The sequence below is a fragment of the Ceratotherium simum genome, chromosome 15, assembly GCF_057802395.1.
Source record: "Ceratotherium simum simum isolate JZ-2026a chromosome 15, ASM5780239v1, whole genome shotgun sequence".
Lineage (NCBI taxonomy): Eukaryota > Metazoa > Chordata > Mammalia > Perissodactyla > Rhinocerotidae > Ceratotherium > Ceratotherium simum.
Window position 1 is genome coordinate 26,765,635 of NC_141914.1, and position 20,750 is coordinate 26,786,384.

The window sequence follows — 20,750 nt, forward strand, 5'->3', positions numbered from 1 at the left end:
CAATTCTGTGGTGAACCTAAAGCTGCTCTAAAAAACAAAGTCTTTAATTGAAAAAAAAAAAAAAGAGAGACCAGAAGACAATGGAACAAATAGTTAAAGTGCTATAAAAGAAAGACGTTCAACACTAAAGTCAATCTCCAATGAAATTACCCTTCAAAAATGAAAAGGACATAAAGATATTTCAGATAAATGAAAATGGAGAGAATTCATCACCAGCAGACCTGCGCTACAAGAAATGCTAAAGGAAGTTCTTCATAGTTGTGGAAATGACACTAGATGGCAAGTTGAATCTTGTCTTAGTCAGTTCAGGCTGCTATAATAGAATACTATAAACTGGGTGGTTTATAAACAACAGAAATTTCTTACAGTTCTGGAGGCTGGCAAGTCCAAGATCAAGGCGCCAGAAGATTGGGTATCTGGTGAGAACCCACTTCTTGTTTCTAGGGCCATATTCTCACTGTGTTCCTCTGGCAGAAGGGGCAAATGAGCTCTCTGGGATCTCTTTCTTAAGGGTATTAATCAAAGTCATGAGAGCTCTGCCCTCATGACCTAATCACCTACCAAAGACCCCAGCTCCTAACCATCATATTGGGAGTTAGGATTTCAACACACAAATTTGGGGGGGATACAAACATTCAGTCTTTACCAGATCTGCAGGAAGGAATGAGGATGACTGGACATGGTAAATATGGTGAGTAAACATAAAAAACTATTGTGCAGAAAAGAGTTAACACAGCAGGCCTAAGACTGCTATCTTTAGAAAGGCCTGCTTGAAAGTTTGACCTTTTGCTGGTGTGGGAACTTGAACAATAAATAGTTCCCTATTCTGATATAAAACTTTCCTAAGTGATAAGAGAGGTTCATTGTGCCTAAACTGTTAATAGAAATAATATAGTTTATGTTGAACACTTTACTTCTTGGAGTTTGGAATTTTAGTGACTGAAATTGTGCCTACATGACCAACCTCAAAAACCCTGGACTCCTAGGTTCAGATGAGCTTCCCTTACAGACACCATTTTGTGTCTGTTGTTACATGTTACTGCTGAAGGAATTAAGCATGTCCTATGTAACTCCACTAGGAGAGAATACTTGGAGGCTTATATGCCTGGTTTCCTCCAGTCTTTGCTGTATAAGCCTTTTCTCTTTGCTGACTGTGTGTTGTATCCTTTCACTGTCATAAATCTTAGCTGTCAGTACGACTATATGCTGAGTCCTGTGAGTTCTTCTAGTAAATCACCAAACCTGGGGTGGTCTTGGAGACCCTCAACACAATTATATACATTATTTCTTTTCTTCTTATTTCTTTAGAGACATTAAAGGGATTCTTCAGTTTAAAGCTAAAATTATAAAACTGTAATTGTGAGGTTTACAATATACGTAGAGGTAATACTTATTAAAACAACAGCAAAAGGACCAGGGTGTAAATGAAACTATACTGTTGAAAAGTCCCTATATTTAACATGAATATTAACTTTAAGCGGATGTCATAAATACAAGATACATATTGTAATTACTAGAGCAAACACTCAAAAATATATTGCATTTTACTGTAGGTTAATTACATCTCACTTTAAAAAATAGGGGGCCGCCCCGTGGCTTAGGGGTTAAGTGCGTGTGCTCCGCTACTGGTGGCCCGGGTTCAGATCCCAGCGCGCACCGATGCACCGCTTGTCTGGCCATGTTCAGGTGGCATCCCACATACAGCAACTAGAAGGATGTGCAACTATGACATACAACTATCTACTGGGGCTTTGGAGAGGAAAAAGGGGGGGAAAAAAAGGAGGAGGATTGGCAATAGATGTCAGCTCAGGGCCGGTCTTCCTCAGCAAACAAAGAGGAGGATTGGCATGGATGTTAGCTCAGGGCTGATCTTCCTCACCAAAAAAAAAAAAAAAAGAAAGCAGAAGAAAGGAAATCATAAAGAGGAGAAATCAGTTAAATGGAAAACAGAAAAACAGAGAAAAATCAATGAAACCAAGAGCTGATTCTTTGAAAATACAATTGATAAAATTCTAAGCAGATTGACCAAGAAAGAGAGAGGACACCAATTATAGACATATCTCATTTTATTGCGCTTTGTAGATATTGTGTTTTTTAGAAATTGAAGGTTTGTGGCAATCCCGTATTGAGTAAGTCTATTGGCGCCATTTTTCCAACAGCATTTGCTCACTTCATGTCTCTGTGTCACATTTTGGTAATTCTCACAATATTTTAAACTTTTTCATTATTATTATACTTGTTATGGTGATCTGTAATCAGTGATCTTTGATGTTACTATTGTAATTGTTTTGGGGGTGCCATGAACTATGCCCAAAAAAGATGGCAAACAATCAATAAATGTTGTGTGTGTTCTAACTGCTCCACCACTGACCATTCCTCTATCTCTCTCCCTCTCCTTGGGCCTCCTTATTCCCTGAGACACAACAATATTGAAATTAGGCCAGTTAGTAACCTTACAATGACCTCTAAGTGTTCAAGTGAAAGGAAGAGTCACAAGTCTCTCATTTTAAATCAAAAGCTAGACACGATTAAGCCTAGTGAGGAAGGCATGTCGAAAGCAAGATATGCCGAAAGCCAAGAGAGACCAAAAGCTAGGCCTCTTGCACCAAACAGCTAGCCAAGATGTGAATGCAAAGGAAAAGTTCTTGAAGGAAATTAAAAGTGCTACTCCAGTGAATACACGATAAGAAAGCGAAACAGCCTTATTGCTGATATGGAGAAAGTTTTAGTGGTCTAGAAAATCAAACCAGCCACAACCCTTAAGCCAAAGCCTAAACCAGAGCAAGGCCCTAATTCTCTTCAATTCTATGAAGCCTGAAAGAGGTAAGGAGGCTGCAGAAGAAAAGTTTGAAGCTAGTAGAGGTTGGTTCATGAGGTTTAAGGAAAGAAGCCGTTTCCATAACATACAAGTGCAAGATGAAGCAGCAAGTGCTGACATAGAAGCCACAGCAAGTTATCCAGAAGCTCTAGCTAAGATAATAAATAAAGGTGACTACACTAAATAACAGATTTTCAACATAGATGAAAAAGCCTTATATTGGAAGAAGATGCCATTTAGGACTTTCATAGCTGGAGAGAAGAAGTCAATGCCTGGCTTCAAATCTTCAAAGGACAAGCTGACTTTTTTGTTAGGGGCTAATGACTGGTGACTTTAAGTTGAAGCCAAAGCTCATTTATCATTCTGAAAATCCTAGAGCCCTTAAGAATTATGCTAAATCTACTCTGCCTGTGCTCTATAAATGGAACAACAAAGCCTGGATGACAGCACATCTGTTTACAACATTTTAAGCTCTGACTATTTTAAGCCCACTGTTGAGCCTACTGCTCAGAAGATTCCATTCAAAACCCTACTGCTCACTGACAATGCACTTGGTCATCCAAGAGCTCTGATGGAGATGTACAATGAGATTAATGTTGTTTTCATGCCTGCTAACACATCATCCAGTCTGCAGCCCATGGATCATGGAGGAATTTCAACTTTCAAGTCTTATCATTTAAGAAATATATTTCATAAGGCTATAGCTGCCATAGATAGTGATTCCTCTGTTGGATCGGGGCAAAGTAAATTGAAAACCTTCTGGAAAGGACTCACCATTCTAGATGCCATTAAGAACATTTGTGATTCATGGGAAGAAGTCAAAATATCAACATTAATAGGAATCTGGAAGAAGTTGATTCCACCAACCCTCATGGATGACTTTATGATGTTCAAGACTTCAGTGCAGGAAGTAAATGTAGATGTGGTGGAAATAGCAAGAGAAATAGAATTAGAAGTGAAGCCTGAAGAAGTGAAGCCTAAATTGCTACAATCTCATGATAAAACTTTAAGGGATGAGGAGTTGCTTCTTACAGATGAGGAAAGAAAGTGGTTTCTTGAGATGGAATCTCCTCTTGGGAAAGATGCTATGCAGATTGTTGAAATGACAACAAAAGACTTAGAATATTACATAAACTTAATTGATAAAGCAGTGGCAGAGTCTGAGAGCATTGACTCCAATTTTGAAAGATCTGCTGTGGGTAAAATGCTATAAAACAGCATGGCATGCTACAGGGAAACTGTTCATGGAAGGAAGAGTCAATTGATGCAGCAAACTTCACTGTAGTCTTATTTTAAGAAATTGCCCCAGCCACCCCAACGTTCAGCAACCACCACCCTGATCAGTCAGCAGCCATCAACATCAAGGCGAGACCCTCCACCAGCAAAAAGACTACTACTGCCTGAAGGCTCAGATGTTGGTATTTATTAGCAAAGTATTTTTCAATTAAGGTATATACATTTTTTTTAGACATAATGCTACTGCACATTAATATAATGCAGTATAGTGTAAACATAACTTTTATATACACCAGGAAACCAAAATATTTGTATGACTCGCTTTATTGAAACATTTGCTTTATTGCAGTGGTCTGGAACCAAACCTGTATCTCCGAGGTATGCCCGTACCAATATCAAGAACGAAATCGGATACATCACTACAGACTTTATAGACCATGATGTTGTGATTTACAATAAGAAATATATATTTGGTCTTTGTCTCACTTCTGGCACAGAGCTCCTAAAACCCTTGAAATTTCCTAAGTGACGAGAGTGATAAAGTTGTCTTTTGTCATGTTAATGAGGTGACTTTTGAAAAGCACCTAAGGATGGGGACTGGTTGCCAGTAGAGCCAACCATGTGATTAGAGGGTTGGAACTTTCAGTCTCTCCCCCCCGCCCCACCTCTGAGGAAGAGAGAGAGGCTAGAGATTGAGTTCAATAACCAAAGGCCAATGATTTAATCAATCATGTCCATGTAATGAAGCCTCCATAAAAACCCAAAAGGATGAGGTTTAAAGAGATTTCAGGTTGGTGAAGACGTGGAGATTCAGGAACAGTGGTGTGCTCAGAGAGCATGGAAGCTCCTCGTCCTTTCTCCATACCTTGCCCTATTAATACATCTCTTCCATCTTATTGTGCTTGAGTTATATCCTTTTATAATAAGCCAGTAATCTAGTAAGTAAATTTTTTCTCTGAGTTCTGTGCACCACTCTAGCAAATTAACCGAACCCATAGATGGTGTTGTTGGAAACTCTAATAGCTACTCAGTCAGAAGCTCAGGTGACAACCTGGACTTGCGATTGGCATCTGAAATTGGAGGGGCAGTCTTGTGGGACTGAATCCTTAACCTGTGGAATCTGATGGTATCTCTGCATAGTGTCAGAATTGAGTTGAATTGTAGGACACCTAGGTGGCGTCAGAGAGTGGCTTGGTGGTGTGTGGAAAAAACCTCATACATTGGAATTGATATTAGAATCCTTTATAGACATTTAAAAGATCAAAAGAGGGCCGGCCCTGTGGCTTAGTGGGTAAGTGCACGCGCTCTGCTGCTGGCGGCCCGGGTTCGGATCCCGGGCATGCACTGACGGACGCACCGCTTCTCCGGCCATGCTGAGGCCGCGTCCCACATACAGCAACTAGAGGGATGTGCAGCTGTGGCATACAACTATCTACTGGGACTTTGGGGGGAAAATAGATAAATAAAATTATTAAAAAAAATTAAAAAAATAAAAATAAAAGATCAAAAGAGAATATTAAGAAAAACTTTACGTCCATAAATTTGACAAATTCCACAAAATGAAATTCTTTGAAAGACATAACTTACCAAAACACAACCAAGAAGCAATTACCTGAATATTCCAGCATCTATTTAAAAACGAAGAGTTTTATTATCTATTAAAAACAGTTCTAATATCTATTAAAAAAATAGTTTACAACTCTCCAATAAAGAAATTTCTAGGCTGAGATGGCCTCATTCATTAATTCTACTAAACATTTAAGGAAGAAAAAATACTGATTATATGCAAACTCTTCCTGAAAATAGAAGAGGAAGGAATATTTCTTTTTTTTTTTTTAATAATTTTATTTATTTATTTTGCCCCCCAAAGCCCCAGTAGATAGTTGTATGTCATAGCTGCACATCCTTCTAGTTGCTGTATGTGGGACGCGGCCTCAGCGTGGCCGGAGAAGCGGTGCATCGGTGCACGCCCGGGATCAGAACCCGGGTCGCCAGCAGTGGAGTGCACGCACTTAACCGCTAAGCCACGGGGCTGGCCCGGAAGGAATATTTCTTAACTCATTCCATGAGGCCAGCATTACCTTAATACCAAAGCCAACAAAGTTATTGAAGGAAAAAAAACAGACCAATATCCCTTATGAATATATATGCAAAATCATCAACAAAATATTAGCAAATAAAATCAAGCAAAATGTAAAAAGGGGAATACATCATGACCAAGTGGGGCTTTTATTTCAGAAATGCAAGGTTAGTTCATCATTCAAAAAAAAAAAAATCAAACAATGTAATTCACAATATCAACACAGTAAAGAAGAAAAGCTATATGACTATATCAATTGATGCAGAAAAGACATTTAATAAAATTCAGCATCCATTCATAATAAAAAACTATCAGCAAACTACGAATAGAAGGCAATTTTCTTAACCTGATAAAGCACATCTACAAAAAAGCTACAACTAATATTCTTAATAGCAGAAGACTGAACGCTTTCTCCTAAGATCAGGAGCAACGCAAGGATGTCTACTCTCACCACTCTTATTCAACATCATATTAGAGGTCCTAGCCAATATGATAAGGCAATATTAACATTAAATATTTCTAACAAGCAAAAGATATATATTGTAATCCTTAAAGCAAACATACATGTACACCCCCCCCAAGATAGGTTAAATGTGAAAGGATGAAAAGAGATATATCATGTAAGCTCTAATCATAATCAAGCTGAAATGGCTATATTAATATCAGACAAAATAGACTTCAAGACAGGGAGTACTACCAGAAATAAAGGGTAACATTTTATAATGATAAAGGGTTAATACATCAGAAAGACATAATTATAAATGTGAATGCACCTACCAACAGATTCAAAACCCATGAAGCAAAAAACTGACAGAACTAAAGGAATAAGGACAAATTTATAACCTTAGAGGTTTTTAAGACACTAACGATTAGACAAAAATTGGTAAGAATATAGAAAATCTATAAAGAGCTTCTACAAGGCAAATGAAACCAGGATCAAAATGAATAGACAACCCACCAGCTGGGAGAAAATATTTGCAAAACATATATCTGACAAGGGGTTAATCTCCATAATATATAAAGAACTCACACAACTGAACAACAAAAAAACAAACAACCCGATCAAAAAATGGGCAGAGGATATGAACAGATACTTTCCCAAGGAAGATATACAGATGGCCAATAGGCATATGAAAGGATGTTCAAGGGGCTGGCCCAGTGGCGTAGTGGTTAAGTGTGCACACTCCTCTTCAGCAGCGGGGTTCGCAGGTTCAGATCCCGGGCACGCACCGATACACCGCTTGTCAAGCCATGTTGTGGCAGCATCCCATATAAAAGTAGAGGAAGATGGGCACAGATGTTAGCACAGGGCCAATCTTCCTCAGAAAACAGAGGAGGACTGGCATCAGATGTTAGCTCAGGGCTAATCTTCCTCACCAAAAAAAAAAAAAAATGTTCAACATCACTAATCATCAGGGAAATGCAAATCCAAACTACACTAAGATATCACCTTACACCCATTAGAATCGCTATAATCACCAAGACAAAAAACAACAAATGTTGGAAAGGTTGTGGAGAAAAGGGAACCCTAATTCACTGCTGGTAGGAATGCAAACTGGTGCAGCCTTTACGGAAAAGAGTATGGAGATTCCTCAAAAATTTAAAAATAGAAATACCTTATGATCCAGCTATCTCACTACTGGCTGTCTATCCAACAAACCTGAAATCAACAATCCAAAGAGGCTTATGCACCCCTCTGTTCATCACAGCATTATTCACTATAGCCAAGAAGCAGAAGCAACCCAAGTGTCCCTCGACTGAAGAGTGGATAAAGAAGATGTGGTGTATATATACAATGCAATACTACTCAGCCATAAAAAAAGACAAAATTGTCCCATTTGCAACAACATGGATGGACCTGGAGCGTATTATGTTAAGCAAAATAAGCCAGAGAGAGAAAGAAAATTACCAGATGATTTCACTTATATGTGGACAATAACACAAGGACAGAGAGAACTATTTGGTGGTTACCAGGGGGAAAAGGGTTAGGGGGTGGGCACAAGGGGTGAAGGGAGGCACTTATATGGTGACTGACAAACAATAATGTACAACTAAAATTCCACAATGTTATAAACTATTAAGACATCAAAAAAAAATTGAAGAAAGAAAAAAAAAGAATATAGAAAATCTGAAGTACACTATCAATCACCTCACATTATTGACATGTATAGAAACCTACACTCAATAACTACACAATAGGGGCTGGCCCAGTGGCGTAGTGGTTAAGTTCGTGCACTCTGCTTCAGCGGCCTGGGGTTCATGGGTTCAGATCCTGGGCACAGACCTATGCACCACTCATCAAGCCATGCTGGCATAGTGGTTAAGTTTGTGTGCTCTGCTTCAGCGGCCTGGGGTTCATGGGTTCGGATCCTGGGCACAGACCTACGTACCACTCATCAAGCCATACCGTGGTGGCATCCCACATACAAAATGGAGGAAGACTGGCACCGATGTTAGCTCAAGGCCAATCTTCCTCAAGCAAAAAGAGGAAGATTGGCAGTGGATGTTAGCTCAGGGCCAATCTTCCTCACCAAAAATAAATAAATAACTATAGAATATATATTTTTTTACAAGTACACATGAAAAGTTAAACAGAATAGAGCATATGTTGAGGTATAAATAAAAAAAAATGAAATCTCAAATTTCAAAGGACTGAAATCTTACAGAAAATATCCTCTAAATTAGAAATCAATAACAATCACATATCTAGAAAAGGACCAAATATTTAGAAATTATATTTTAAATATTTTTAATAATCCATGGATCAAAGAACAAATTATGAGGGAAAAGAAATACACTTTGAACTAAACAATAATTAAAATACAATGTATCAAAATCTGTAGGGTAGAGCTAAAGTTGTACTTCGAGAAAAATTTATATCTTTGAACGTTTATATTAGAAATGAAAAAAGGCTCAAAAACAATGATCTAAGTTTCCACCTAACAATATAAGCAAAGTAAATCCATAATAAGCAGAAAGAGGAAATAATAAAGAACAGAAAACAATGAAAAAAAAACAACCATTAAAGAAAATTACCAACAGTATTTTTGTTGTTGTTGTTGTGAGGAAGATTGTCCCTGAGCTAACATCTGTGCCAATCTTCCTCTATTTTGTATGTGGGATGCTGCCACAGCATGGCTTGATGAGCGGTGTATAGGTCCCATGCCCGGGATCCGAACCTGCAAATCCCAGGCTGCCAAAGCAGAGCATGGGAACTTAACCACTATGCCACCAGGCCGGCCCCACCAACAGTAATTTCTTAAATAACTGACCAAGCCAACAGTTCTTTATTTAAAATGATTAATAAAATTAATAATCCCCTAGCAAGACTGGACTAGCATAAAACAGAATAAACACAAATTATCGCATTAGAAGTGAAAGAATAGGGGGCTGGCCTGGTGGCACAAGCAGTTAAGTGTGCACGCTCCCCTGCAACAGCCCAGGGTTCGCCGGTTCGGATCCCAGGTGCGCACCGACGCACGGTTTGGCAAGCCATGCTGTGGCGGCGTCCCATATAAAGTGGAGGAAGATGGGCATGGATGTTAGCCCAGGGCCAGTCTTCCTCAGCAAAAAACAGAGGAGGATCGGCAGATGTTAGCTCAGGGCTGATCTTCCTCACAAAAAAAAAAAAGAAGAAGAAGAAGTGAAAGAATAGATGGCACTACAGATTGTACAGACTTCAAAAGGATAAATTATCATGAACTTTATGCCAGTAAATTTAATAAGTCGAATGAAATAAATCCTTGAAAAACACGAGTTACCAAGACTGACACAAGATCAAACAGAAAATATGAATAGACTTGTATCAGAGAAATTGGATTTATCTAAACCTCCCTACATAGTGGTTGCTTGGGGCCAGAAATGAAAACAGGGATTGACTGTAAATGGGCACAAAGGATCTTTCTGGGGTGATGGAAATGTTCTAAAACTGGATTGTAGTAACAGTTGCACAACTCCGTAAATTTATTAAAAATCATTGAATTGGACACTTAAGTGGGTGAATTTTATGGTACACAAATTATGGTTCAATAAAGGTATTTTAAAAAATCTCTACAAAGAATCCAAGCCCAGATACTTTCAATTATGAATTATACCAAACATTTAAGGGAGAAATGATTTCAATTTTATACAAACTCTTTTACACAATACAAGAGGATGGAACACTTCTCAACGCATTATATGAAGCCAGTCAGTATAATTCTGATATCAAAAGCTAACAAAAACTTCACTAAAAAAGGAAATTATAACCAATATCACTCACAAACATAGATGCAAAAATCCTCAACAAATTTACTAGCAAATTGAATTCAGAGGTATATAAAAAGGATAATACATCATGACCAAGTAGGATTCATCCTCAAAATGCAAGGTTGATTTACTTTGGGAAAATTCAATGTAATCTACCATATAACAGTACATACTATATCATTTCATTTATATAAACGAAGTTCTAGAACAGGCAAACTAATCTAATGTAAAAAAAAAAAATCAGAACAATAGCTGCCTGGGGTGGATGGGAGAGACTGACTGGCAGAGGATAGGAGGGAACTTTCTGGAGACATGGAAACGTTTTGTATTGTGATAGGGTTGTGGGTTTTACATGGATGTACATGATTGCATTTGTTGCACTTCAATACATGTAAATTTCACCAAAAACACTTTTAAAAGTAACAATAACAAGCGGGAGGATGGGGAATGGGTGGAAGTATATTTGAAACAAGAATGATACAATATTATTGACAAGTGTTGAAGCTGGGTGATGGGTCCATGGGAGTTTATTATACTATTCTGGTTTTGGTTTTGGCTTAATTTACATAATAAAAAGTAAAAACAAAAAAAAAACTTAGAGGTTTTAACTTTTTGACTCATTTAACTTTTAAAACAAGTTAAATGAGTCAAAATGTTTTGTAGTTCTCCACCATCACCAAAAAAAAAGTTACTATAATTTCCTGAAGCATTTAACAGAGGTACAGTCCCTAGTATGAGTAAAATGAATAGTTTTTGCCATTACTTTGTGTCCAGGTTAAAGCAAAGAGAATGGTGAGGAGGACTTGCTATTACATCCTTTATGAAGAACTAGGAAAATTTATTAGGCATGAGAACTCTCAAAAACTTAATAGCTTGCTTTTAATATCTGAAGCATTATTACTATTGAGTTTGTTCAGCCAAGAGGCATAAATAGGAATAGGGGGTAGAAGTTACAGGAAGAGTTTTCAGGTCTTTAGAAAGAAGAACTTAAACAATGGCGATCTCAAAAAGCAAAGGGGCTGCCTCTGGAGATAATTTCCCTATCCATGGAGATATTCAAACGTAAGTTGGAGATTTGTAAACTGGCAACAACCACTAGAAGAAAACAGCTATTAAAGTTCCCTCCAGCCCAAAGATTTTGCAGTTCTTTGATCTACTTTCTCTTATTTTAATCTAAAATCAAAGAGAGACGTGTAGGGCTTTGTGGGGATTTTTTTTAAAAGAATTCATCAGGGAGGTGGGGAATCCGGGATATGTTGTTTAAGGGTACTACAAACTTGCAACCAGTAGATAAATAAATCCTGGAGATCTAATGCACAGCATAGTGATTACAAACAACAATACTGTATTATAAACTTTAAAGTTGCTAAGACATTAAAAAACAAAATAATACAGCCAAAATGCAGTGTCATGAATAAAGCTGAAATACAGCTACAAATCCCAAACAATATTTTGGCACATATAGTTACGAAGAGTATACATAGAAATATTTTGGAAATTACCACAAAAATGAGTAGTCTTAGATTTCTGGGCTTAACTGAAAATTTCTAAGTTAATCTTTCTTGATAAAGTAATAAGACAAATTATAAAACCAATCACAACATGCAGCCCTGCGCCAGGTGCTGGTTTTCTGTCCGCAAGGAATACCGATTATTGTGCGCCCTCCTCTGAGCTAAGTACTATGGAGGAATCAAAGTATAAGACACAAAATTTATCCTAAGGAACCTTACAATTTAACTACAAAGGCAAATCATGCCTGAAAAATAAGCCATCAGTACTTGGTTAAGTGCCAGAAGAGAGTATAGATAAGACCGCTGAGAAATGCAAAGAGCATTCTGCTGAAGTGGTGTCAGCAGGGTACCTTAAGCTTAGGGAACTTAAAAGGAAACTGTAAGAATTTAGACAGGGAGAAAAATTAAATTTAGAGTGGGAAGAAGGCAGGCACTTCCAGGGCAAGAGAACAGGGTAAAGCAAACAATGTGATAAAATAACTTGAAAATAAATCTGTATTTTGTCTCCAGAAAACCCCCAATATCCCTCCAACGCCTTTGGCTCGCCTATCTGTTCCTTCCCAAACCTTCAGATCAGTGGTTCCCAAAGAGTGGTCCTGGGACAAGCAGCATCACCAACTACCTGGGAATTTGAACTGCAAATTCTGGGGACCCATCCCAGACCTAAAGTGTCAGAAAGTGGGGAAGTGAGGCAGCAATCTGTGGTTTAACAAGTCCTTCAGGTGATTCTGATGCACGCTCAAGTTTGAAAACCACTGCTCTAGAACTACCTGCCCGGCCCTCCGCACAAGAAAGTGATGATGTTCTGAGTGCCTAACTCAAGACACTTTGCTGAGGGCGGAAAGCGAGGTGACAGCGGGTCCCAGACCTCTAAGAGTTCAGTCTGAGGCCCAATTTCGATTTCTCTTCCAGTACACCTTGTTCCAATCACTACCCTCTATGCCACCGCCTCCCGTATTACTTTACCCTCTCAGGGCCCGCCCCGTCCCTCGGTCGCCCTACCTCAGTGTCAGAGGGGACGTGGTGCTGGCAGGGAGGGGAACTGCCCAAGGAGACAGGAATAGATGTGGCGCTTGCCCAGAGCCCGCCCAACAGGAGTAAGACGCCTCGGACCCATAAAGAACCGCTCCAGCGACACCGGGTAGGGCCCGGGCCTGAACCCGAGGACCCCGGTCCTCCGCCCCACTCGGCCGCCATCTTCGAGCCGAGCGTCGTTTCCATGGAGTACGCGACGCCTCCGCGCTCGGCGCCAGCCCCGCCCCTCGCCGCTCTGGGCAGGTGGAGGGAGCGGCCGTCGGAAACAAGCTTTTCGATTGGCTAGCGTCACCCACAAGTTCACCGCGGAAGATGAGAGCCGCATCACGTCCGTCGCGTCTCATTGCGCGAAGCCGGCCAATAAATGCCGTTTAGCGGCCCACGTGAGTTAGCCTGTGGGAAGATTAGTGGATGTTGATGGTAGTGGGTGGTGGTATGTGGGTGTCTTTAGTGAGGCAGTATTTCAGTCTTTAACTCAATTTTTCATCTAAAAGATATGCACCCACTAGATGCCAGGTAGCTTAGACAAGACATAGAAACTGCAGAACCTTTGTGGTGTAACCCTCTGTATAAAAGGTGAATGGAATATAATTTTCATTTTTACTTAAGTCACCAATTTCAGGCGCATTTTTTCCCAGTCATTTCACATAAAATCAATGATGTGCCCTTTACTATTCAACTCCATCCCTTAACTTTTATAAAAACCAAGAATTGCAACTGCGTTAACCCACCGAGACTGGGTGGATACTTGCCATTAAGGAAACTACCTTCAAAACTGAGATGTGAGGGAAGTATGAAAAATTGAAAATTCGGACAAATCTCTCTGTGGCACATGAAACAAAGAATTAAAACTAAGAACTGAAAGCACTGAACTGGAACATGCATTCAACAGGAACCGAATATTTTCAATTACTATACTAGGAACTGTAGGGGTAGGAAAGTATTGAAAATCCTCAAGAATTTACAATTCATTGGCAAAGATCATGTACTCAATACAAGGGTGGGGCATTTTACAAGTGAGTAGAATGTGTCTATCAACCCACAATTAGTGGAAGTTGGGATTCCAGACCAATCAGCACTTTCAGAACATGTGCTCCTTCCACTACAAGACCACAAAGAAAGGCACCAGTTACCTTCAACTTCCTAGGTGTAAGAGTAGTGTCATGCTGGCAGAAGGATGTTGTAATGGTCTGGCAGATAAGCTGCTAGCCATTCAAGCTCATTTCTGTGAAACATGGGACTCCTCCAATGGTAACTTCAGCTTGAGGACTACCTTGGCCCTGACCAAACGTCATTAAGAGAGCAGGAGAGCACAAGGAACCCTTATTTACAAGTGCTGCATTACATCAGTTGAAAGGAGAAGGATTTGCAAGAGCTTGTTCACCACTGCATTTACTCAAGTTATCTTAAGGATTCTGTCTTCTGTTTTCCCTGCTTTGTTCAAATGCCTACCACTTATTTATCCACTCCTATTGTTCTCCTACCATCGTCTATCCCACTCAGAATACCACACATTCACTGAACTCCTACAAAAGTGACAGGCATTGAGACTTCCTCTATATGCCTAAGCCAGACTTGGAATATCCATCTGCCTTGCTGGACATGTTCACAGCTGAGCATCCTGCAGCTTCCTCAAACTCATCACTTTCCCCCCACAAAACCATCTCCTGGCTCCCCAACTTTGTAAATGCACTATTACCCACCTAACAACCAAAGCTAGGAAAACTTTACCCTTGAAAACTCCTCTCCACAATTAATCGGTTTTAAAATTGTTAATGTTTATGGAGTCTCCATTTCAACGTTCAAAATTGTTAAAACTTCAAAGCCTGGGCCAGCCCCGTGGCTTAGCGGTTAAGTGCGCGCACTCCGCTGCTGGCGGCCTGGGTTCGGATCCCGGGCACACACCGACACGCCACTTCTCTGGCCATGCTGAGGCCGTGTCCCACATGCAGCAACTAGAGGGATGTGCGGCTATGACATACAACTATCTACTGGGGCTTTGGGGGAAAAGATAAATAAATAAAATTTAAAAAAAAAAGAACTGCAAAGCCTACCTAATTTTCCCTTCCTTAAGTTTATGCTGAGTTGCCACTGGATCTTTCTAAAATATGAATCTGGTCACCCTGTTAATCAAGTTCTTCAATGACACTACATAATCCTTAAACGGTTGGTTCCTCAAATGTCTTCTGCTTTAAGACTACTGATACACCTACCTAACTGGGACAAAAAAAAGCAGGTAATTTTAGTTTACTTCAGCTGTTTTTTGAGAGGGAACTAAATCTCACTGGAGTAGGTCTGAGATTGGCACTTCCTGCCCTTCACCCCAGATTTTACAAGTTCCGTTTCCTTCGGGTTCTAATAACCAGATTCCAATTTGTGGTGGCCATGAAATGCAACATTCGGAGCTAGTGAAGACAGCCTAATTGACCAAAGGCCCCAAGCTGTTTCTCACCATCCACCTCATTTACCTTGAGGACATAGTTCCGAAGGGCTGCTGTTAGCAAAATGTGACTGGCGATACAAATATAAGCCCATTTCTGTGAAACATGGGACTCTTCCAACAGCAACTTTGGCTTGAGGACCCCCATTGGACTTAGGAAACTTTTATAACTGCTGTGTGCTATTAGTACCCAATCCTTTCCTACATCCTCTCCTTCAAGTCTTTCTCATTCCCTCCCAATAAATTTTTTACCATGCTAATTGTTAGCATCTTTTTAGAGAACCCAAATACAATTAAACAAACTGTAAAAAGGGGCTCAGTTCGGCAAACTCCCATCTTCCTGTTGACATTTTCAGTGGTATGTCAAGATTTGTTGGTTAATAAAAAGACTAGCTGCTACTACAAACATCCACAACCACCATACTGCAAACCGATACCTTGATTCAGACTTTTACTTCAACACATTTTGAGATTTAAAATATTCTGCAGTCCTGCTTGGTTTCCTTTATATTATGCTAAAATATCTCAATCCTGCACTTTACTATATTAAAACATGGAGCCAAAAAAAGCTACACTAACCAGACAATCCTGACCCCTACACAGGTTTACTTTTTCGGAGGCACATGGCATTATTTTCACATTTTCAACTTTCACATTATTCCTAGTCAAGTGTTCTATTACTGAAATGCTTTGTCCAGTCACCCATCCCAAGGGTATCTCATCCCTGCCTGTCTGAACAAGCTGCCAAATATCACCAACATAATCTCTATTTAAATTTCTCCCAACTACCATTTTTAAGTCACAAGTTTCCCAACCAATCTATATTGAACAAGTGCATACTATTACAAGGTAGTTTAAGAAGTTGTCAAGATAATTTTCTTTCACTGACTCTCAATCTAATGAGGAAGCAGTTACCAGTTCATTTAATAAACCTCAGTTCCAAAGTTGAAATAAACTCTTATGTGGAAGAGTTACAGATCCATTTTGATGTGGAAATCTGGAAGTTCCATGGTGTATATCCACACTGGCTGAAATTTCTGGCTTCTGTCCTTCCTGGAATATGCTGTTTCTCCATTTGTCCAAAAGCTTTTCTGAGGCTAGGTTCAAGTGCTCCATCACTATAAGCCTTCCAAGATACTCCTTTCCACTGTCCGCAAAGCTTACCTGTCCCCGTCTCCCACCACCTAAGGCCTTATTAAAATACTTACATCCTATCCTCCTATTGTCTAATGTCTGTAATTGCCATTACATGTAGCTCTCTGGCTTCCTTATACTCTGAAAATGCCTGATAACCGCCACATTTGAGCACATAGCAACTAAATTTTATGGCAAAGAGATTTTTAAGCCATTTAATAAAAATACAAGGGAACAAATCCAGTTTTATTTATTTACTTTTCAATAAGTTTAAATCCTTGAAGGGTACAGCATCTGGGGGGGAAAAGAACACAATGTCATTAGGTGCATGTTACATACAAATTTACAAATGTTATCAATTACTACAATATGGATAAATCTCCTTCCGTTGTCCCATTACTCTTTAAGATTTTTTATTTTTATTGAGGTAATATTGGTTTATTACATTATATAAACTTCTGCTGTGCATCATTATATTTCGATTTCTGTGTAGATTATATCATCTTCGCCACCCAAAGACTAATTACTATCCATCACCATACACATGTGTGAATCACCCATTTCACCCTCCTCCCTTCCCCTTTGGTAGCCATTACTCATTTCTGAAAGGTGTCCAATGACAACTTTTATCCTGGTGGGGAGGGAATTGAGTTTTTATAGCCTCAGTCTCTAGGTAAACCTGCTTTGATTAGGAACAAGTACTGGGAGCAGTGCAAGTCCATTTAATTTTGCTTCTCCTACAGAGTAAACACCTCCTCTGATGAGAAATCTCAACTGCTCAGCAGGGTTCAAAAGCACCCTGTGACCTCAAGAATACGGCCATGCCTACTCTAAATGAATCCTGACTAAAGAAAACAGGAGCTATTTTAGAAAATCACAGGATCTGGAGTCGAAGACTCGGGCCAAAGTCCTGGGACTGAGAAACATGAGCACCAGTTTTCTTCCATAAAATAAGGCTAATAACACCTATATTATAAATTTATTTTTTTTGTGATGAAGATCAGCCCTAACATCCATGCCAATCCTCGTTTTTTTTTTCCTCCCTTTTTCTCTCCAAAGCCCCAGTAGATAGTTGTATGTCATAGTTGCACATCATTCTAGTTGCTGTATGTGGGACACGGCCTCAGCATGGCCGGACAAGCGGTGCGTTAGTGCGCGCCTGGGATCCGAACCCAGGCGGCCAGTAGCAGAACGTGTGCACTCAACCGCTAACCCATGGGGTCGGCCCCTAATAACACCTATTTTAACAAGACTGTCATGATTAAGCAATAGGAAAATATTAAGAATTATGCCAGGAAAAGGGATGTTGAATTTTTATTTTCTAGAAAATACTTCAGTGCCCAATATCTTTGCCAGAAAATTGTTCATTTAAATATGATTTCCCCCCCCAAGCAGCTTTAACAAAATCTGAAATCTAGGCACAATCCATTTGAATACTTTGCCTTCACTTTCTTTCTAATGCCAAAAAGCTGAAGTAGCCACTAATTTTGCAGCATAACCTACAGGCGATGTTTTATAATCACAATAGTTCTTAGAGTGAAAGCCCAACCCCTTGAGCTTAGTTTGACTCAAAAGAGTGCCATATTGCTAATAACTGTACTTACCACACGGATTCTGTGTCCAATCGCCTTAGCAGGAAGGTTGCTTCGGAATTTGGCACGAACCATGCCACTGTTTCCATGAGCACGAGTTACCTTTCCCCAGATTACTCTGGTTTTGTTAGGTTTGCCACCAGGAGTCACTGTGTTGCTTATTTTAAAAGGGGATAAAAAAAAAAAGGCATGAGAACCCAGGCAACAATGTGATAGAAATTCAAGGTGATCTCTAGACCAGTGGCTCCCAACCCTAGTTAACCACTTAGTCATGGGGGGGGGGGCAGGAGGAGTAGGGAATGGGGGGAATCTGGGGCATAATTTATTCAACAAATCTTTGAGTACCTACTGTATGCCAAACACTTATAAATGTAATTTTTTGTAATTTTGTAAAACACAGCCATTTACAAAACATAAACCTCTTCCACAGAATAATCAAGTAATAAATCAGTAAATATATACAATGTCACATGGTAATAGCTACAATATTGGTGGGAAAAAAGCAAAGTGGGACAAGAAGCGTCAGAATGTTTGTGTCCAGGGAGAGGAAGGAATTTGCAATTTTAAACAGCCAGAGAAGTCCTCATTGAGAAGCTAACACTGGAACAAAGACTAGAAGATAAGGCAACAGCCTGTGTTAAAAACCTGAGGAGGTTGTGTCCCTGGCTTGTGGAAAGGCAGAAGACCCCAAGGGTGAATCCTAGCTGGTCACCCTAGCTGGGTTAAGAGTAGAAACAGGGAGCCCTGAATGCCCAGGGTCTTAGGGGCTCCTTAACGACTTTGGCTTTTACTAAATGAGATGGGTAACAGTTGGGAGGAGTTTGAGCAATATACAGATGATCTGACTTATAATTTTCAAGGATCACTCTGCTTGCAGGAGGAAAGGCAGGGCAAAGATGAAAGCCTGTCCCTAGAGATTTTAATTGGTCTGGAATGGGTTTAAGAACCCAGGATTAAGAACCAATGCTCTAGAGAGATAACATGTTTAACCATGTATATATAACATAATTTCAAGGAATCAACAAAATGAATTAAGGCACATAAAAAGTGCCCTATAAAAACTTAGGATCATAATATGAGAACTTGGCTCCGTCCTTGAAACAATTAACAGCTGGAATTTTTCTAAGCGCAGAAGATACCTAAATCCACCACCACCCACAAAAGTAACATCCTTCTAAAACCTACCATCAGGTTCCTTCAAGACCCAAAGTAGAAGCTACAACGGTACCAACCACTTTACCAACATCTTTTGTTTATTCTTCTTTCAAAAGGAAAATGAGACAAAAATCAAAAAGCATAACAATACTATAAACTTACTTCTTTGCTTTGTACACGTAAGCACATCTCTTGCCCAGATAGAATTCAGTTTCATCTCGAGCATAAACACCTTCAATTTTAAGAAGGGCTGTGTGCTCCCTCTGGTTCCGGAGACCCCGCTTATAGCCAGCAAAAATGGCCTTCGACCACAGCCTACGACACACAAGACGTATATTAACCATAAGCTGTTAAAAGATCTCGTTTAACTTCAACAAACCACCAGTATGATTTGACTTGTAAGGACACCTACCCAAAAGTTATCTATACCAAACATCGAATTTTTTCCCCACTAGTTTTAAGTTTACATTTAGGTTCATACCCAATAAACAAAAAACAACTACAAGTACAAAGCAATTATATTTAAAACGCGTACCTTCCAGACATACTCGTCGTTTTAGAAGTCCTGTCTCCGGCAGGCCTTAAAACAAACAATCAGTTTAAAATCTTGCAGCGCCCGTTTCCCACCTAGTCCCTCCCGTTTCTTAAACCTGTCAGGCAAATCGCTTTTTGATCAGCATGTCACGTTAAGACTATGGGGAAATATAATTAAGCCATCACATCTACACGAAGCACAGTATGGCAAGACACCCCAACCTCAGAGAATGCATGATACCTAGGCAAACTCCAAAACGGAGACAAAAATGAGTGTCAACACCCGACACTAAAAGAAATAACTCTTACAAACTCCAAAAGGAAGCCCTAAGAAAATTCATGCCACGATCAGTAGAAAAAATTGAAGGCCAAGGAGTCACAGAAGCACGCAGAAAACAAGACTTTTAAGCACTGAATGGGAAAATAAACCTGAGGAGAGAGACTGTAGACAAGTAAGCCAAGCTTGGAGTAGGAGCAAATGGAAACAGAACCCAGCCTAAAGGAGTCACAGCCTCAAAAAACGAGCTAGACGGACAAAATGCATCTATTTCACTTCGCTAGGGTCCAGGAAGCAACTCCGATTACCGGAGCACCCGTTCTCCGGGCGTCAGGAGACCAGCACCATCAGCCCCACATCTCCTCCATCCTGTCCTCTCTGATGCTGGAATCCACAGAAATCACTGACTGGCAGAGCCCCCGAGCCGCAGCAGTACCTCGCTCAGGCATACGGTTGAGCCCATCCCAGTTATTTTCCCCCAAAGTTCAGCAACAGCAGACGCCCTCACCTCCACAGCCTCCAAGATGGCGGAAAAAGAAAGTGGAGGCCCCGTCGCGCGGCCTTGTGGGATAAACATGGATCCGCCCCCAGTTTAGGCATCTTCCGCGACCGCCGGGGGGGAAAAAAAAGGCCTCGGAAATCGTCTTCTGACTGAAACAAGCAATGTTAAAGAGCACTTTTAAAATTATT

The 20,750-nt window shown here is 40.0% G+C and overlaps 2 protein-coding genes across 5 annotated transcripts in view; both read right to left on the reverse strand.

Moving 5' to 3' along the window:
* LMLN (leishmanolysin like peptidase) overlaps positions 1 to 16,564 on the reverse strand; it is a 107,725-nt gene extending 91,161 nt beyond the window's left edge. For all 3 annotated transcript variants that reach the window (XM_087439749.1, XM_087439751.1, XM_004424513.3), the window contains exon 1: positions 12,896 to 16,564. In XM_087439749.1, the coding sequence (XP_087295875.1) occupies positions 12,896 to 13,114 (219 nt within the window). In that variant the 5' untranslated portion in view covers positions 13,115 to 16,564. The remainder of the gene's footprint in view (positions 1 to 12,895) is intronic.
* Positions 16,565 to 16,703: 139 nt separating this feature from the next.
* On the reverse strand, positions 16,704 to 20,600 carry RPL35A (ribosomal protein L35a). 2 transcript variants are annotated; one of them, XM_004424515.3, is made up of 5 exons: positions 20,569 to 20,600; positions 19,785 to 19,829; positions 19,412 to 19,564; positions 18,107 to 18,251; positions 16,704 to 16,796 (listed from the first exon to the last, which is right to left on the reverse strand). In XM_004424515.3, the coding sequence occupies exons 2-5, from the start codon at positions 19,793 to 19,795 to the stop codon at positions 16,773 to 16,775; spliced, it is 333 nt and encodes a 110-aa protein (XP_004424572.1). In that variant the 5' UTR covers positions 19,796 to 19,829; positions 20,569 to 20,600; the 3' UTR covers positions 16,704 to 16,772. The 2 variants fall into 2 exon arrangements, with proteins under 2 accessions (XP_004424572.1, XP_087295888.1); XM_087439762.1 differs by lacking the exon at positions 20,569 to 20,600 and adding an exon at positions 20,497 to 20,515.
* Between the last annotated feature and the right edge of the window lie 150 nt (positions 20,601 to 20,750).

Excerpts from the sequence above, each read along its gene's own strand:
- RPL35A (XM_004424515.3), bottom strand. Across the intron at positions 18,252-19,411 it reads TACGTGTACAAAGCAAAGAA|CAACACAGTGACTCCTGGTG; the intron begins GTAAGTTTATAG and ends TTTTAAAATAAG. Across the intron at positions 16,797-18,106 it reads TTGGACACAGAATCCGTGTG|ATGCTGTACCCTTCAAGGAT; the intron begins GTAAGTACAGTT and ends TTTCCCCCCCAG.